The sequence below is a fragment of the Lynx canadensis genome, chromosome F2 (assembly GCF_007474595.2).
Source record: "Lynx canadensis isolate LIC74 chromosome F2, mLynCan4.pri.v2, whole genome shotgun sequence".
NCBI classification, from domain to species: Eukaryota; Metazoa; Chordata; class Mammalia; order Carnivora; family Felidae; genus Lynx; species Lynx canadensis.
The window spans coordinates 3,305,304-3,324,637 of NC_044320.2; the positions used below are offsets into that span (position 1 = coordinate 3,305,304).

Consider the following 19,334-nt stretch of genomic DNA (forward strand, 5'->3'; position numbering starts at 1 on the left):
ACAGCGATCCATAGAGATCAGAGCGATCCAAAGAGATCCAGAGCAATCCAAAGCGGGCTCTGCACTCAGAGCAGCGAGTCCGATGTGGGGCTCAAACCCAACTGTGAGATCATGACTTGAGCCAAGGTCAGACACTTACCTGATTGAGCCACCCAGGTGCCCCTTCTTCTTCTTCTTCTTCTTTTTTTTTTTTAAAGTTTATTTATTTTGAAAGAGAGACAGAGAGAGCATGTGCACACGAGCTGGGAGGGATAGAGAGAAGAGAGAGAGAATCCCAAGTAGGCTAAGCACTGTCAGCACAGAGCCCAATGTGGGGCTCGATCCCACGAACTGATATGAACTGAGCTGAGATCAAAAATCAGATGCTTAACTGACTTGAGCCACCCAGGTCCCCCTCTGTGTCCCTTTCTGTAGATTGTGGATCAGGGTCTCCCGGGTGAGGCTTAAGTAACCCAGTGTGCATGCTGGCAGAGTGCCCACTGCAGAGTAGGTGGTCAGTAAGTTTCTTGAATTTACCTAAGGTCAAACACTGCCCTTCTGCTTGTTGGTAAGTTGGAGGAGAAATTGTCACAGAACCGAGAAAAACCAGGCCCTAGGCCAGCCCTGTGAGTGGGGAGCACAGAGTAGCCCAAGTTCCACCTGCCTGTGGTGCTTTGCAGGGTCTGGGGTGGTGTTCATTTCCTCGACATGCACTTTTAGTGGCCTAAGGAAGGGGCAGGCATGTTGCACCTGTGACCTGTGCTCAGTCCTCCCAGTGGCCCTGTGGTCTACATGCTGGTCCTCCCCTTTTACGCCTCGGGGCCGGGGTGGCAAGGTGTAGGAGCTGGTCAGCCACGAGGGACAGAGCTATGGTGCCCACTGAGCCCTCTCCACAGCGGTGCTCAGTGGGGTGGGCGCCCTGGCCACTGTCCCTTACCACATGGGGCTGCACCGTGCACACAGCCCCTGCACTCCCCAGCCGCAGCGGCCTGTGGTGCGGGCACGGACTGGCTTGTCCCTGCCGCCCAGACCAGTGGGGGAGAGGCTGAAGCCTCAAAGGCAGCTGGGAACCCCGCTCTGACCCCATGCCTGGGACATCCTCCTTTGCTACACGAGGCACCAGTGACATATTTTAGTCATCGACTTCTTGGCTTTGAGGTTGCAGACCCACCAGGGAATGCCAGCTTGTTCTTGCCCTTTGAAATCTATGCTCACGGTTTGAAGGGAGAGACAGGACTGTCTTGGGACACTGCCTGGCACGTGCCGGGTAATAATATCAGCAAGCATCGAGTGAGGGCCTCCACGTGCCAGGTGTGGCTCTAGGCCCCGGAAAAGCGGCAGTGGATTGAACTGGCCTCCCGGTGGGTCCATTCTGCTCTGAGTGCTGTAAACACTCAGCTCTCTTTTGACCTCAAATCAAATACATTCTTCTGTAATCTCTGCTAACACTGTTGCTCTCACTGCTGTGTAGCGGGTTCTGTTCCTGCAGCTCTTGTAGGAGCATCCAACTGAAATGAGATCGTATTCTGCAGCTCACAAGGAAATGTCTAGGTGAAGGCCAAGTTTCGGTTGGTGCACTGGCCACATGGATAGGCCCCGTGGCCGACTCGGCTGAGTGCAGGCCCCACACTTCCCAGTAACGTGGGGTGCGGGTGTATTTTACTTGACCATCCCGCGTGCCCCTGGCCTCATGAGAGCCCATTGGTAGGTTCCTGGACGTGCAGTGTCGTAGGCGTGAAAGTTATTTTTGTTCTTGTGTGTTTCTAATTTTTGCTTGTTCCTCTTTCTTTTCTTTTCCTTTTTTTTTTTTCTGTCATACCGCCCTGTGAGTATGTTGTTGGGTCTGAAAAGGTAGGCTGTGAACATATTGCCTTGAAAATAGCTAGATTTCCCTGTGTGCTGCCTCCTCATTGCCTTTACTGCTTTAAAAAACCAAAACTTACCGCTGCCTGGATGTGTATTACTCTGATCATCTTTTTATTTTTGAATCATCTTATTAAAAGATTTTTTTTTTTTTTTTTTTTTGCTTTTTTAGCACGTAACCCATGGGTGTTTGATATCTGTTTAAAATATTTGCTTTGGGGAACTTGTTTGGTCTTCCTTCGCATTTGGTGACAAACGAGCCCTGATTCATCTTTTTTGTTCGTTTTGAAGAAGTGAGATGCTAATTGATTTGGGTGGCTTCGCGGGCTTTTCCTCAGGGCATCTTAACCTGTAAAGTCTAAGACAGCGGCCCCTCGCCCCATTCTGGCTTTCGAATGAGCACCTCGGGCACGTGTTTCCTGGCTGTTGCTGTGTGATGTGCATGACGGTGCTTTAGCTCCTGCGGCGGTCGCCGGTGCAGGGACGCGATGGGACGCCGAGGAGGGCACGGTTGCCCCTTGCCCACCCCCGCAGCATGTACTGACTTCACTTCACCTTAGCAGCTCTCGCTCATCAAAGGGCAGAGACTGTCCAACAGTCTGCACCGGTCTCATGCCCTTTTATGACAGGGACTGTTTCTAAGCATCAGGAAAACGTGGCCTTCTCAATAGCTGGTTCATTTGGATCTTGTGGACACAGGGACACAGGGACTTTGTGTGTTAGCCAGTAGGCATGCAGAGCCGGGTCATGGGGCTCACCTGAGCGGTCGAACGGGCCCTTACTTGCAGCAGCCTTTACTCTTCATGAAACGCCGTGTTGGCGAGAATTAGCCGTTTCTGTGTTTGTTGAGGCTCACGTCTGTCACCGAAGGGCGTGTCACTAGTTTGCGGCGGGGGAACTCCAGCAGTTAACCAAGCTCGGTCCTGGAGGGAGAACCTGGGGCTGATCCAGGTCCTTGTGTTCCCCCGCCCCGGCCCAGCTCCCCCGGGGGGGGGGGGAGGTTTTGCCGCGGCCACCGTGCTGGCCAGGAGGCCCTGATTTCTTCTTTAATGCTCTGGCCCGAAGGGGAATACTTTTGTCCTTCGTTTACTTTGCCTCAGTTGAGACTGGCTGGACTTTCAGAAAGAGTCCCTCATGTTCCGGGGTGGGGGACTAAGGCAGGAGTGCGGTGTAGCAAGTACGAGAAGCCGTCCGCCTTCAGAAAGGCAGGGCAGGGATGCTGTGATGGCCGGGCTGTGCCCCGGAACACGGGACCTTTCCCGTTGCTCCCTAGGCCCCAGGGGACTGGTGTAAGAGTGGCCTTGCCCGGCCTTCTCCCTTCTCACCTGCTCACCTCTGGCAGGTAGGTGCATTCAGCGGGAGCTCTCCCAGACCTCGGACCCTTCAAAGTTCAGACTGCGGGACAGCCATGAGCCTCTTTTTCTGGGCCGTCTTCTCGGCCTCCTGTGCGAGACCACGTGCCTTCCCTGAGTGTCGGTGCCAGGAGAGCCCTCCCTCTCTTCAGAGGGCTGTGACACTCAGCGCACGCCTGCCGTGTCCTGCACTGAGGTATACTTAGGGACAGAAATGTCACGGCTCGTCACTGGGCCGGGGACGGGGGGGCGGGGTGAGGAAAAGAGGAAATCAAGTGAGAAAGTCAGGGTTTTGACCTGAACAGCTGGGAGTGTGGTGGGGCTGTCTGCTGGGAAGGACTGGAGGTACCTGCTGGGGGTCAAATTCCAGAGCGAATGTTGGACGTGTTTTTACATGCCTGTATTCGTTCGATATTCAAGTGACCGTTTCAAAGAGGCAGTTGGATTTATGAGCCTGGAGTGCAGGTGACAGAGTGGACTGGAGAGACACCCTGGGAGGTGTCGGTATGTGGCTTGTGTTTAGAACCAAGGGTGTGGGTGAGCTCACCTAGCGAGGTGTAGACTGGGGTGGGAGGAGGGGCCGGGGCTGTGACCGGTGGGCTGGAGGGAAGCCCGGTATGTTATTCAACATACAGACTGGGATTTTGGGAGCTGGCGCCATTTATCTTAAAAGCGCTGGAGGGCAGGGCAGCTGCTAAGTAAGCCCGGGGGTGGGGGGTGGGGGGGGGAGGGATGGTGTGCTGGACCTACATCCCGGGAGGACTGCTCCTGCAGCAGGAGGGTGGAGGAGAGCCCCCTGGGACCCAGAGTCGCATGGGGCGGTGGGATAGAGCGGCGCTGGTCCTTGAGGGAGGGCGCAGAGGCCTGAGGAGTGGGGGCGTCCCAGACTCCTGGTCTGTCCCACGGAGCAGAAGGCACGTTGGGTAGGGCTCTGGGGGGACTGGGAGCAGGAGCTGACCTGTAGGATTGGTGGATAGTTCTGGAATAGCCTTTCCCCCGCAAAGACTTTAAAAGAATCTCCTGAGTACATTGATAGTGACTTTGGAGGAAGCAGTTCTGTTTTGACCCTTCTAAGGGTAAGGCACGATGTTTGCGGGTTCAGAGAAGAGTGAGGGCCTGTCACGGGGCTTCTGTTGCGAGGGGGAATAATGCCAGTTTAAGACGGGAAGGGGGCAGGGGAGGGGGAAGGTGCCGATTAGTCCCTACGTATGTCACTCAGCACCGTGGCAGTCTTCGCACGCTGAGCCACGTGTCGGGAGTTGACAGTAACGTTGCTGGAGGCGGGAAATGTGCGTTTGGATGCCGAGTCCTTTTCCGGTTGGAACGGAGAACACAGCGGTGCGTCCTGAACTTCTGTTCCGTTGACATTGTTGTCTAATTTTACTCAGTAGGGTGAAAAGTCCCTGCATGTTGGTATCACGGTGAGATGTTTTCACGGGTATTAAGTGGAAGTTTTGTTGCCCGTCAGGTCCGGTGGCTTGTGACACACACGTGAGAAGCCTTGACTTTGGGGCTTGGGCTGTGTTTGCTTTTTGTTTTAAATTTTTTTTTAATGTTTGAGACAGAGAGAGAGCATGAACGGGGGAGGGTCAGAGAGAGAGGGAGACACAGAATCTGAAACAGGCTCCAGGCTCTGAGCTGTCAGCACAGAGCCCGACGTGGGGCTCGAACTCACGGACCGTGAGATCATGACCTGAGCTGAAGTCGGCCGCCCAGCCGACTGAGCCACCCAGGCGCCCCTGGCTATGTTTGCTTTTTGTTCCTCCCTTCTCTGCTCTCATCCTCCTCGTCTCCCCAGATGCTCTCAGAGAGGCCCTGCTTTTAATGGGGTGAATGGTAACAGTGCGGTCGTGTTGTGGGGGGCAGCCCGGCCAAGACCTGAGGGACATAACAAGGGGAGATTTCCAGGAGACAGAGGGCTCTGTGTGTATTCTGAAGACGGGATAAGAGCCAGCCAGGTGAAGGGACCATGAGGGCGGCTCAGGTGGCGGGAGCGGCCCGGGCGGAGGCCTGGAGGCTCGTGGGGTTGGGGCTTGAGGAAGGTGTCCTGTGCTGGGGGGCCGGGGGTCCGTGTCCCAGGCTTCAGGGTGGGGGCTGCTCCTGGTGGAGAGGACACTCGAGAGGGCCTGTCATACAGGGCTTCAGGGGAGCTTGGGTTTTATCAGAACTGACAACAGAGGGAGGCAGTGAAGGGGTCAGTGGGGAGTGGCCTTTAGAGAGGGTTCTTGGTTTTGGGTTCAGTGGAAGGAGGGGGTTGGGCCGGGCAGGAGCAGCTCAGTCCCTTTGAGACCCATCCATTCATCTGTTTATCGATAGCAAACGTGCTGCTGAGCGTCCAGGGGAGAGGAATGGATACACAGTAGGAAGCAAAACGTACGTGTCATTTTGGGGCTTACAGATGTCAGAAGTTGATTCAGCTAGAATGTTCTAGGAGCACAGCAGGGACGCCTGCCCAAAGTGCGGAGGTAGGAGGCAGGGAAGGCTGTCTTGAGAAGCTGACCATCAAATGAGGTGAGGCCTAAGGAGAGCGTGAAGTAGTGAGGCAGAAGGTGGGGCCCGCGGTCACTGGGGTCGGGTAAGGCTGCAGAGTGCAGGGGGGCGCAGTGGGGGAGCCAGAACTGTACTGGGGAACCTTGAAGGGTTTGAAGTGGGGGACTGAATCAGATTTATGCTTCGGGAAGGCCGCTCTGGGTGGGCGTGAGTGTAGCGGGGACGGAGTGGAGACTGGCGAGGGGCTCGTTGGAAGGCTGTGGAGGTATCCAGGAGGAGAGAGATGAGGGCGTCTGGTTGGGGATGCCAGGGTGGCATAGGTGTGGAGTTTTCTTATGGGGAGGGCTGGCTTGTTAGTGGGGGAGGGGGGCATGCTAGCACTGCGTTGTGGCTGTGAAGGAGACTGGGCTTTCCTCTTCTCTCTCCCCTGCCTTACGTGATGATCTTAGTACAACCCATACTGGGAACAGAAAGACTAAATTCTGGGGTGGCCAAAGAGTTTATAGTGTTTGTTAGAGTTAGATCTGTGAAGATTTAACTTTGTACTGAGATCTGTCAATAACACTCAGTTAGCTAGAAACTTCACGTCTTTTGGATTCCTGTAGGGGTTTTTATTCTTGATATGATGGCTTTCTCGGTGAGAAAAAAATTTAATATAGCTGCGATTTTTCTTGAAAAAAAAAAACATCTCTTTGAAGAAATTTAATGTTCAAAAGAATGGGAATATTTAAAAAATGATAAACGAATATTTTGATACATTTTTTTTTTTTTGGTTTTCAGTTGATATGGAGGGAGAAGCCTTTGCATTATTTATAGCACATCCTTGCCAATATTTAAGGAGCTGTTGGTGACGCCCCAGGCCCCGCCCTCTCAAGGCATTATTGAAGCTGGCTCTAAAGTAGTGAAGATAAAGGTCTTATTTGCAAAAGCCAACGGCTGGCTTGTGATACAAACATCACTCTCTTTATAAAATAATAATAGGTTTGAATTTAAGGAGGTGGAAGGTGATTGATTTTCTAAAAAGCTGAAACATAAACTTTCTCATGCTGACGTTACAGTAGGAAAATTTGTGAAGGAAAATCCCACTCAAATATTGTCTGAGGGAAATGCATGGTGGAAGTCACGTGTACCTCGTCCCTCTAGGAGATACCTGGCAGGTGTTTTTGAAGTCGGGACTGTTCCAGCTCACATACTGGCAATGATGGTTGCTGCCTCTCAATTACAGAGCCTACCGTTGCCTTCTTAGCGTTTTTTTTTTTTTTTTTTTTTTTTTGTAGTGAGAGGGTTGAATAGTGCTTAGCCAGTGTGCTTTGGGGGCAGAAGTCGTGCGTGCTAGCAGTGACACATTTCCACGCGTTGTGTTTTTTAGACATTACAAGAAGCGGTGCCAGGGGCGCATGCGGAAGCACGTGGGAGACCTGTGCCTCCAGGCCGGGATGCTGCAGGACTCTCTGGTGCATTACCACATGTCCGTGGAACTTCTCCGCTCAGTCAATGACTTCCTGTGGCTCGGAGGTAAGGTCATCTCCTGAAGATGTCAGATATGTGATTGCAGCAACTGTTATTTGCAATAAGAGAAAAGAGAAAAATGAAAAGGAATTCTAAAAATGAAGGATGAGGGAGGAGAGGCAGTCGGCTGTCTGGTCGGTGTCGGGATCGGCGGGGACAGCCCTCCTGCCGTGTCTGCTGCTGCGTCCCCACCCGGGCCTGCCCCGGCGTCCTGCAGGCACCCCCACACACTGTCCTGTATCATGGGCTGCCTTTCCGTGTTCCTCCGGGCTTGTTTGTTTTTAAGCACATCTTGCCCTCTGCTAATGCCATTCCCCACCGAAGTCACCTCCTGCCCTCATTCTTCAAAACCCCGTGTGTACACGAGCTGGTGGACGGGTCAGCCAGACGTGGTATGTCCACGCAGTGGAATGTCGTGAAGGCGTGAAAATATGAAAAGTTACAGCACAGGGAGGATAGTCAGTAATACCGTAATACCGTGGAGTGGTGACAGAGGGTGACCGCACTTGTCGCGAGGAGCACCGAGTGACGTATGGAGTCGTCCAGTCCAGTCGGGCATACACCCGAAACCAGTCGTCCAGTCGGGCATACACCCGAAACCAGAACCACATGGTACGTCCCCTGTACTTCGATAACATGAGAGACATAAAATGCGACGGACCTTGATAGCACCACGTAGAGTCAGAGGAGCCGGGCACAAAGGGCCACCTATCAGCTGCAGTGTCCAGAATAGGCAGAGAACCGATTCTTGGCTGCCGTGGAGTTTATTTTGGGGCTGATGGAAACGTTCTGGAGTTAGACGGTGGTGATGGTCGCCCAACTGTCTGTGTACTAACGACTGCTGACTTTGCAGTGGGTGAGTTTTGTGAGTTACATTTCAATTTGAAAAACTAAAGAAAGGAGGAAAAAACCTACTTCAAAGGATAGCCTTTTCTCACCCCTCCAGGCGGCGGGGGCCTGCAGAGTCTTGTCCAGAGCCCCGTCTGTCGTGGAGCTTGCCCTTTGTGCTGGAATTGTGTGTTTACATGCGTTTTTCCTTCAGGGACCATCTCCTCGGCGTGGGGTGGGACGCGTGGTCTGTGTGTGTCCATAACCCAGCTTATTGTACATGTTCCATAAACGCTTGTTAAATAAATGTTGTGTGGGTAAGGAGTGAAATCAGGTTCTTTCCCGGAAAGATTAATCGGGAGGCCTATGAGCTACTACGATAAATACGAGTCAGAATACAGTAATGGAGTAAGTTCTTTAATGGAAGTTTAGCAATGTGCTCTGGAACCATTAAATATAAGAAATTCTTAAAATGGACTTAAACTCCATAATTCGATTTAAGGGGGCTAGAGATTGGTCGGTGGAATATATCCATACTTCAGGGAGCTGTAACATTAGGGCCCCTGTGGTGGGCACTTATCCAGGAGGAAGGGTCCCTGCTCATGACCCACATAGGGACCAGCTGGGTCGGTAGTGTCCCTGAAGAAGGGCGGGGGGGGGGGGCACGGCCTGTGCTGTATGCTGTTTGCCTGGTCCAGTCTCTCACGAACGTGTAGTGCCGTTTCCCAGAGGCTACGTGACCTGTGACATCACCACAGATTGAACGCAGAGGTAGATGGGAGACTCCAGCTCACTGTATCAAGCCATTACATTAATTACATTAAAGACATTTGTAAAAATATAAAACAGTACCAGCCTTCCAGCCTATATTTTTGTTTTGGAAAATAGTTATTGTTCATTAATATATAATATATAGTGAGATTATTATTATTTTAAAAAGGAGTGAACACATACCTAGTAAAATCTGTTTTTAGTTATAGTTTCAAATATGGTAAATATCTGTCGATGTAACCTGCACAGAAAAAATTCTTTGTGATCCTCAGTGATTTTCACAGCGCGAAGGGGTGTTAAGACCAAAAGGTTTGGGGAGCGTTGCAGTCATAGACATGAACACTGTAGAGTAACTTAGAAGGCCCGGGGCCGAGCTTGATTCTTAGGCTCTGCCTGCCTGCCAGCCGTACTCTAAGTAACCGTGGCTGCCTTTGAGGACCAGACAGGCTTACAGGTGTTTGCTCCAAAGGAAACCGATGCATTTTAGGGCGTATGGCGGGGCAAGGTGTTGTGGGCCTGCTTTGCTGTCTTATTTTTGAACATTTTCGATCCGGAGCATCTGTCGCTCCCTGGCTCTGTAGTGTCAGGGTCTGGCACTGGGCCTGCCACGTGGTGGGCACTCAAGTGTTGGTGACAAGGATGAAGAGGCTGGCCTGTTTCACGTGTGTGCTCAGTCTCCCAGTGAGACCTCGAGTCTCCCGACAGTGTTCTGTGTTGCCAGCTTCGGCATGGGCGTGGGAAAGGTAGTGGGTGGTACGCTCCTGTTGGGAACAAAACCCATGATCTGGAGGAACCATCTTTGTTTTGGGGAGAAACTGGCATTTCTACATAATCGAATTGTTCCGTGTTCAGATCATTCTTAGGCCCTGCAGGTTGAGCTCATGATGGGCCACTAACTTTACTAATTGTATTTTTTTTTTGTTTGTTTTTTAAACACCCAGCTGCCCTTGAAGGGTTATGTTCCGCGTCTGTCATCTGTCACTATCCTGGTGGAACTGGGGGTAAGACTGGAGCTCGCAGGTTCCAGGGGAGCTCTCTCCCTGCTGAAGCAGCCAACAGACACCGACCAGGTAAGCTCTGTGCCTTCCTCCCGCCTGGACTCCTTCCCTGTCTCTTAAGCATGGAGGAGTAATTGATTACGTTTCTCTCTGAGTGAAACCTGACTAATGTTTACATAAAATATAAAAGCCGTTGAGTCAGAAATCTTGGACGAGACGTTTTCTTCTGATTTTATTGAGTACTGATCTTATGGAATCTTACTATTGATGGATTACAATGATTGTTTCATTTCTGGAACACTTGAATAAAGTGTCTTGGTAGACTGGCCTCAAAGTTCTGTGCCTGGGTCTTTTTCCTAATTTTTGTGTATTTAGGAAAGCTAGCTCCAGGTGTCAACTTTAACAGCTAATTCAGGGCTTGGTCTCTTCCTTAGTTTTCAGTTTGATGACATTCTTTCTCTCTTTTCTTTTTTAAAGGTTAGTTATTTATTTTGAGACTCCTGCGAGGCGGGGAGGGGCAGAGAGAGAGAGGAAGAGGGAGAGGGAGATCCCAAGCAGGCTCCACGCTGTCAGCACAGAGCCCGATGCGGGGCTTGATCTTACGAACCATGAGATCATGACCTGAGCTGAAATCAAGAGTCGGACGCTTAACAGACTGAGCCACCCAGGCGCCCCGATGAAGTTCTTTTAATAAGTTCAGTTTGATCTGCTTAGGTTTGTCAGCACCAGTGAGGGGTAAAACGTCTTCTTGGAGGAGCAGACTTTCAAGTGTTTTCCGAATAAACTTGAGCCTTTTGACCCTTAAGGGATGAACTTGTCATACTGCTTAGGTCATGAAGATAAGAGCAAAGAGTGTGGAGATCAAGGCCTCATGCCCAACCTTGAGGTGGTTTTTGATCCATGAGATTCTTTGACACTTTTTCCCCAGAGAGAAAGCCCTTGGTAGTAAATGAGTATTGGGTAGGGGAGTGGCTTGAATGTATTTTGTCCTGACTTCACCTGTGACCAACAGAGAGTGAGACGCGACCTTCGGGAGCTGGTTTCCTGCAGCTGCACAGTTGTGTGTAGGGCTGCATGGGTGGGTCTGTAATGGTTCTAGAAGAGAAGATATTTTCTCCTTCTTCGGCACAGTATCCTGGATGACTTCAGTCGTCCCCCAGTTACTTGATGGGAAGGGAAAGCCGGCTGAGAGGCCGAGCGTGTGGCTGTGGTCCTGGCTGCGGCCCTGTGGCCCTGCGGTGGGGCTCTCCTGCTTCCCCAGTCAGTCTCCTGCACATTCTGGGAGTGCCTTCTGGTGGGGATGGTTGTTTCCCCCGTGATTTGAAGAGTTCTGATGTGTTGAGACTGTTGTACTGATGTGATTAGTGAGACTCAAGACTTTTTAGAGAAATGTTTCATTTTTCCACTTTGCTGAGTGTAGGCAAAAAAAAAAAAAAAAAAAAAAAAAAGGTTTAAACTTTTCTGAGAAACTGCTCTGTCTGCAGTAGAGAAGTGTCTTTATTTAGCCTTGCGTCGTGTAGACCGCCCGGGCGCTCTGACCGTTGGAGGCACCGATGGGAAGGCTGTGCAGTGAAGCTCAGGTGAGGGCAGACAGAGCTGGGCTGACTTAACTGCCCTTCTCGAAGAAGAGGGTTCAGGTCTGCTGCTGTGCTCGGTGGCACGGACAGGCGTGTCGTTTCGTCCTGAATAGTGACCCCGGGGCTGTCCGCCGCACCCTCCTCTTACGTCACGGCGGATGGCGTCAAGACCAGACGAGCCGGTTGTTAACATTCTCCCTGCGTTTGCATCCATTCCTTCCTCAACAGCAGAAATGCACATTGTCCCTTACTGTCAGCATTTACTATCAGTGGGACCTGGAGCATTTAGGCTCCTGGTGCCTCAGTTTCTCTGTCTCCAGAACGGGGAAGGTAGTGACAGTATTCCCCTCCTAGGGTTCCTGTGAAGGTGCCCGAGATGGACCTGTCCTACCCGGCCCTGGGTAACTGTCAGCGACAATGTCATCGAGAGTGTTAGGGTGAGCAGTAGGTAGTTTGAAGACTTGGTGATGTGAGTTAATGAGTACGGTTAGAATACCCCAGACATCTCGGATCCGGCAGACGTCCTTGGATGAAAGGAAATTGTTTCTCTCCTAACATCGAGTTATTGTAGTTGCAGAAGAATTCTGTAGTCCCTGCCTCTTTTGCTTTCGTTCTCCTTTTTTTTTTTTCCTTCAACTTTCTTAGTATTCAAAAGTTAGAAGCCACAAATTCTTTTATTCTGGAAGCTTGCATGTGAACTTGTAATGCTATAATTAATGGACAAACCTTGGTTTATTAAGAAAATCAATAGGACATTCTGCAGTCAATGTGAAGAGAAATGCTTATTGACTCGTACATGTTTCTTTTTTGTGGTTACCTCTACTCTTTGGTCTGTCTTCATGTGTTAATCATCACCATCATTGTCATGATCAAAACAGCTATGGATTACTCAGCACCTGCCTAGGCCAGTGGCTGTGCTCAGCGCTGTCCTTATGTCCTGCCTCCCAGCAGGTGTTGGAGGGCACATATCAGTATCTCCTCTCTGCAGGTGAGGCACTGAGGCAGAAAGAGCTGGGCCCCAGCCCCTGGTCATGCAGCCAGCGAAGGCAGAGTCAGGGCCGGGCCCCAGGTTGCGCTGACTGTGCAGCTTGTGTTCTGGGTTGCTGCTCTGACCAGCCGCCCGTTGACTGGTTTCCAGAGCACTGGTGAGTTCATCACTGCCACGTTTTAGTGATCTCAGCCTGATGAGGCCTTAAAAGAAGAGATCAGTGAGACCATGAGACAGAGGGACATAGATTGAAATGATGTATATTAAAAAAAATTTTTTTTAACATTTATTTGTTTCTGAGAGACAGACAAGGCACAAGCAGGGGAGGGGCAGAGAGACATGCACAGAATCCGAAGCAGCTCCAGGCTCTGAGCTGTCAGCACAGAGCCCGATGTGGGGCTCGAACCCACGGACCGTGAGATCACGCCCTGAGCCGAAGCTGGAGGCTTAACCGACTGAGCCGCCCAGGCGTCCCTGAAATGACATATTTTTGCAATTGATTTAGTCTCAGCCAACAATGTAAAAAGTTACCATTTTAGTTTCAACTCTGTAAGCACTAAAAAATAAAACATTTAAAATGATTACAGTGCAAAAGAGAAGTGGGCTTTGAAAATCCAGCCATCGTTGCTAATGGCTTAGCCCTTGCTTTTGTCTGGTGATGCTTGTTGGGAGAAAACCTCCAAAGACAGAAATGGTTTTCTGTAGCCATTAGTACAGAAGAAAAGATTAAGTTAGTGAATGTTGAGAGAAGGTAAAAACCTAGACTCTTCTCTTTCTGCTGGTGAGCACGCAGATTCTATGGGACTTGGGACTTGCTTTTTATGGCCTAAGTATATTTCCTCACCTGTGAAATTTGAGTGATGTTATTTAATTTGTGTGATTATGAGAGTTAGCTGCCTTGTATACAAAGCACCTAAGAGGTGCTCAGTAAGCATTTGCTGTCACAATAGCATAGGTTATTTACAAGTATCAACCCTGGATACTGAAGAGGGCGGTTTGTTTCTGATGCATGCTCCATACGTATATGCATATGATAATACGAGTATGATTGAAAGTGATAGGGACCCAGTTACATTGTTTTAGTGGGGTTTGAAGCTTTGATGGGATCAGTGTCGTTCTAGTGACATAGGGAATAGCTAAATTGCCTTAAGATGGAGAACTTAAAGATTATTTGTATAGAACGTGTGTTTTTACAACTTAGAATTCATATTGCCATGTAACCATTAAAACCTTTACATTACATAGCCAGTATGTTTAGAAAACTTGATATTGAGCTGTTTTCAGGGAATAAGCTTATCTCTTTTGTGAGTGAAGAAAATTTTGATTTTTTTCTGTACTCTTAATAGGTTAAAACAAGTCAAAATGTTCATTTGGCATCACTTTTTTTTTTTAAAATAGAGGGAATAATAGAAGGGGGGAACTCATGCTGTTTCACTATGTAAATAAACATTTTTGTATTTCAACAAAGTTGTATGATGTATAGTTACCAGCTCTTTGGGCAGTATTTTGCAAGACACTTAGAATACCTACCTACTGTTAGAAAAAAACCGATGTGACCTTTATGAACACAGGGTTAGTATAGATCTGCTGGGTATTGGTAAGTGCAACATGCAAGGACTAGGAGTAAGCTCTCCTACTGATGGCTGGAAGGACAGATTCCCTGGGTCTCAGTCTCCCTGTCTGCAAAACGAAGAGGCTGGACCCGACGCCCAAGACTCCTTCCCGTTCAGATTAGTTTCCGTGAGCCTGTGTCTTGTTTATATTCGGGAGTGTTAAAGATCCCAGATCAAGTGCTGAATACGCTCCCTTCCCTGAAGCTGCCGTGTGCTCGCTGTGTGTTCGCTAAGCCTTCGGTTAAGGTGTCTGAGCACCCTGTTTTTAAAACCCTTGCTGATCTTTTTTCTTACCGCGCAGGCACTTTCTCTTGCACCTTTTCCAGCAGCGTAGAAAGCCTTTCTGTGGCCGTAGGTGGCGCTGTTGCACCTTTGAAAAGTCTCAGTCTCACTTTTCCTGTTTGTAAAAGAAGATTTATTTAACCAACAGTCCTTTAATTTGATTTTTTTTTTTTTGTTTCGTGTTTCAGAATGGTACAGCGTCCATTCTGTCTAGGCGTTCCACTTATATCTTATTTTTATTCTGTCATCTTGGCGTGAAAATTTCAGATGTGCTGTGTGAACAGTGGTGAAATTGGACTTTCTTCCAGTGTTAGAAGCCAGGCAGCCATGATTTCATAACAGGGGTAGATGCAGCGTCTGGAGCGCCTTCAAGCTGAAGAACCGTGAACTCTCCGAGGGTTAATCAGCGGAAGGTGATTTGGTTTCGGGGACCGAGCCTCGTGTTTCGTCTTGGGCGTGAGTGTGCAGGCCGCCACTTAGTCGTGCGAACTGGCGTCAGTTCTCTGAGATTTTTCCTCATCTGGATGAGGATGCTAATGTCTTCTTTGGAGAATTATGAGGATTAGGGAGAAATTATGTCAAGCGTTTAGCACAGTGGTTATCTCGTAAAAGAGCTCGTGAACTTTAGCTGTTATGTTGCACAAAGCCGTTATTTTATACTCTTTGGCGATTACTAAAATTGGAAGTGACAGTTCCACGAAGAAAGATGCAGTTAAGAAGTGAGTGAACGGTTTGAGGAGGGTCGGTAGCTCCTGTGGCCGTAATTTAGCGGCAGCATCAGAGATGGGGCGTTCTGTAGTCAACCCACCTGAAGTCACGGAACTGTTCGTTAATTAAGCATATGTTGGGGCTTAAGGGGTCCAATAATTGCACTCCTGTGTTCTCCACCAGCCAACTGGGAGATGAGATGGGAATGGGCAGGAGGAGACAGATGTCACCTTTATTACTGATAAAGCCGCATTCTCCACGAAATTTAGGGGTGCAGGAAAATGGGCGTGTTCCTCCTATATCTGGAACTGGTCAGAACGGCCCAGGGGGCTCTGGGCCTGAGAGGACCTGCCCAAGTCTTCAGGACACGGGGGAAGCCGGGCACCCCAGGGAAGAAGAGGGGTTCACATGCCCAGCTCGCCCCCCAAACTTCCCCGAAGCCACGCCACGCATGTGAGGAGGATGAGCCGGGCCACACGGTCAGGAGCGTTACGGGGAGAGCCCTCCTTGTGGGGACCGGAGCAGTGGGAGGAATGGCCCCTTCCTCCCACTTTCCCCAGGTCACGGGGTAGAGCAGAAGGGTACTCCCCAAGAGCTTGTAAATGGGATGAGGAACTATGGAAGATGATTAGAAGGGAGATTTGTGAAGTCACCTTAATAGTTACCGTTCGTTGAGCGCTTCACATGTGCTATCCGTGTTTCTCAGAGCGTGCCTGATGCAATCCCTGAATCCTCACAGCAGCCCGGCAGGGTAGGCTTGATGATTGCCCCCATTTTACGGATGTGGACACTGAGGCACAGAGAGGGTAGGCAACCCGACCAAGCTCACGGAGCTGGCATCAGAGCAGGGACCTTGCAGTGTGGCTGGGCTCCCGGAGACTGGTTTCAGGTGTTTCTGGGACGTCAGCCCGTCTGCAGGTCTGCATGTGTGTCTGTCCGTCAGTCAGGGCTCTGCCAGCCTAGAAAGACTGGCAGAGGGAGAGTTACGCAAGTGTTGACTGTGGTGTCCGTGGGAGTCACCGTGGCCAGCCTCGATTGTCCGTCCAGGCGGCAAGTCCGTCCCCCTAACAGATATTTGGTCCCAGTGAATCTACGAAAACCCGTCCTGCTCTGCTTCTGCCCGTGATCAGGCCATTGAGGGGCCGTGTGCTCTTCCCCTGTGATATTTGCACTGTGATATTTGGTCTGATCGGTAACTTTTTGTCTTCTGTTACACTAACAAGTTCAACCTCCACTCTTCTTACGTTAGTCTCTTAGGAGTTCGGTTAATGTGAAATCAGTCCATTGGAGCCTCATGATGCTGATAATCAAATCTCAGAGCCTGTCAGGGTACTTGTAGCCGTGGAGACCGGGCTGCAGGACACCCTTTCGCTCACTGTGCGATATCCTCAGACAGCACCCACTATTCCCGTGTCCCCCACCCTTGCGAACAGGCCAGATAACAGACAGCAAAATACTTGGGCTGCTCCTCCCAGTGAGAACACTAGTAAGTGGCTGGAGGTGAGCTAATAAAAGGAAAGGCTGCCAGGAAGTCCAATTAGATGTTAAAGTCCATTTGGGAAAGAACTGTCTACTTTTTTTGTGGCTGAGCTTTTTCTTTGCTGTTTGAAGAAACTATCTGGGCCATGTGGCTTACAGACTCACACGGGATGAGATGAAGGGAATTTAAAAGGCAGACGAGGGTTGTTTTAGGCGGTCCCTCCAGGCCAGTGAGAAGTGATAGTCCTCGGCCTGTGTGAGACGTGAGACAAAGACTCTTACACACGGACGAAGGTAACTTTAAAAGCCCTGCAGTCTCAGTGCACTTGGTATGGGGCCTGGTTCATCACTACATGTGCCGAGAGGTCAAGTAATTGATGGTTGTGATAATGACTGAGCTGAGGCAGGAAAAAGTTTCAGTCTCATTCCCTATTTAACAGACATGGCACAATGTGATATACTCGAGCAGGTTTTCCAATGAAGGAGAAGTTCGTAGGGTCATCTGGAAGCCCCCAGTTCCCCAAAGTGTCCCCGTAGGGGAGGTCTGTGTGTTCTTCACAGGGCACGTGTCTTGGGGGGTGGGACGGTGGGGCGTCCCTGGCTCCTCGGAGCTACGGTTTCATCATCAGCGGTGTGGGGTTAATCGTCCCTGTCCACTCTGTGGGGATGCTGTGAGAATCACACGGCCACACACAATGTTGTCAAGCACGTGCTTGGTGTATAGCTGGTATTCAGTAGAAGCACCTGTTTTTTTTTATGTTTGTTTTTATTTTTTAAATTTTATTATAGTCATGGCTTTCAAATCGCAGTGATTTTTTTTGTCTTCATTTAACAGTAGAGATTGCAGTACACAAAATAGCTCTTAAATAGGATTGTGGGGCGTAGTCTCTGTATAAACAATTGAATGAATATGCTGTTTCAATAAGACTAGCTTTTACTGGGACACACCTTTTTGAACTTGTCAACATATTTGCAAATGATCGTAGCTAATGATAAGCACAACTCTTAGATCAGTGTTTCTTCAGGTGACAGGGAATTCTGTCCTCCAGAGAAGGCTAGTTGGATCTCATTAGTATCTGGGTAGTTTAGCAGATGATCAAGGCTTTCAAAAGCTTCTTGATAATAGTGAAGTTAACTGTTTTGTATTGCACCTTCTAGAAGTTGGAAATCCGTAGCTGGTGAAGCGTGCAGCGATTCAGTGAACGAGTGTGAGATTTCAGGAGGGTAGAGCTAAGTTCCATATAACCTTCCAATAACTTTCCCCTCCATTCCAAGCTGTGGGCGTATATTTGCACACAAAAAAATTACTGTTCCTTTGTCGTTTGGCTTATTTGTGGGTATAAGAAATTCTCCTTGGTTAAGGCGAGTAGGGGAGTATGCACTTGGAAGGTGGGAGGGCAGGAGGCAAGAGACACTTTACAGTTTGTGCAGGGTGTGGGTGATGGCAGCTTTTTTTTTTTCCTTCCAAAGCAAAAAGGCACCAAACTTGTGACATACTGTTATTCAGAATTGCTCTTCTGATCAGAGAGACGTGCCTCAGAGTTTTCAAGGCAATGTGAAGCATGAAATGTGATTAGTAGTTGTCTTTAAAAATAGTTTTGTTTTCCAAATAAAAGACCATACTCTGTTCTTTCTTCCAGGGGCACAAGAAGTTCTCATTGATCCAGGTACATGATCTATGTGCTTAGTTTCTTTTGGTTCTTTAAGTGCTTGTTTCATGGTGGTGTGAGTGAATGGTTAAAATTTCTGGAGTATGATCTTTGGAACATTCTGATTTAAGTAACTTTAAATCAGAACTGTTAAATACTTGATTATTGTGTGGTCTTTGTTTGATGGGGCACCCTGCTGATTTATGTTGTCTGTTGAAGAGGTATATTCTTTGTCTCGCATGGTTACGTGAATGATTTGCAATGATTTAAAATTCTTTGAATGCATCGAGCATGCTTATCCAGTTAATTGTGAATTTATTCATAGTAATGACTTTACTTTGATTTTGTGGTTTATGCTCTCTCAACATGAATTTAAATTCTTTACTGCATTCTGTATATGTGTTCTTAACAGAGAAAGAAATTTTGTGTTTTACAGAGGTGGGTTTTTCTTTCTTAACTTCTGTAATTAATGCAGCTAAATCTCTTTTATTGTAGCGCCTAATTATTTCATAATGAGCTCTATTATTTTCTGGGTTAATTAGAATCAATGACAAAAGATAAATAAAAAAATCAAAAAATTTCTTCCTTTGAGGAGTAGATATCGGGCAGTCATGCTAATAAATGTTTTGTGACCAGTGCATTTATTTCAATCTCACAATGTGTCTCCGTTCTGAAATGAAATTGCTTCAGATTTGCAGATTTCTGTTTTCACATCTGTGTTGAATCCTTCCTCTAGAAGATGTTCCATGATAGTTTCTTTCTTCCTTTCTTTCTCTTTTCTTTCTTTCCTTTCTTTCTTTCTTTCTTTCTTTCTTTCTTTCTTTCTTTCTTTCTTTCTTTCTTTCTTTCTTTCTTTTTCATTCTGTCCTCCCGTCCTTCTGTCCGTCCTTCTTTCCTTCCATCCTTCCTTCCTTTCTTCCTTCTTCCCCTTAGGTTATTGAGATATAATTGACATACGATTGTGCTAATTTCCTGACAGGGTTTGTGGAAGGTGTAGAGAAAGGAAAACAAAGGACTTTGGTTTGTTTTCTGGAGACCTGGGTTGCGATGAGGAAATAATTTGGGGGTGGCTGAGGGACTGAATGACCCCCCTAGCCCCCCACTGAGAAGCTGAACGATTACATTGATGTCGGGTGTACTGATGTTTGATCAGTAGAAGTTGCTGAGCCCAATCTGGCTAGTTCTGCCTGATGGAAGTACTGAATTTTAGTGTGTCAACCACGACTTGCAGGAGAAGTAGATACTTAC

The 19,334-nt window shown here is 48.7% G+C and overlaps 1 protein-coding gene across 4 annotated transcripts in view; it reads left to right on the top strand.

The window, feature by feature from the left end:
• TRAPPC9 (trafficking protein particle complex 9) overlaps window positions 1-19,334 on the top strand; it is a 575,975-nt gene that overhangs the window by 11,675 nt on the left and 544,966 nt on the right. For 2 of the 4 annotated variants that reach the window (XM_032592000.1, XM_032592002.1), the window contains exons 3-5: window positions 7,054-7,199; window positions 9,734-9,862; window positions 18,078-18,104. In XM_032592000.1, the coding sequence (XP_032447891.1) occupies window positions 7,054-7,199; window positions 9,734-9,862; window positions 18,078-18,104 (302 nt within the window). Of the gene's footprint in view, window positions 1-1,801; window positions 1,831-7,053; window positions 7,200-9,733; window positions 9,863-18,077; window positions 18,105-19,334 lie in introns of those variants that run through there. The other 2 variants (XM_030303799.1, XM_032592001.1) reach the window with 2 other exon arrangements.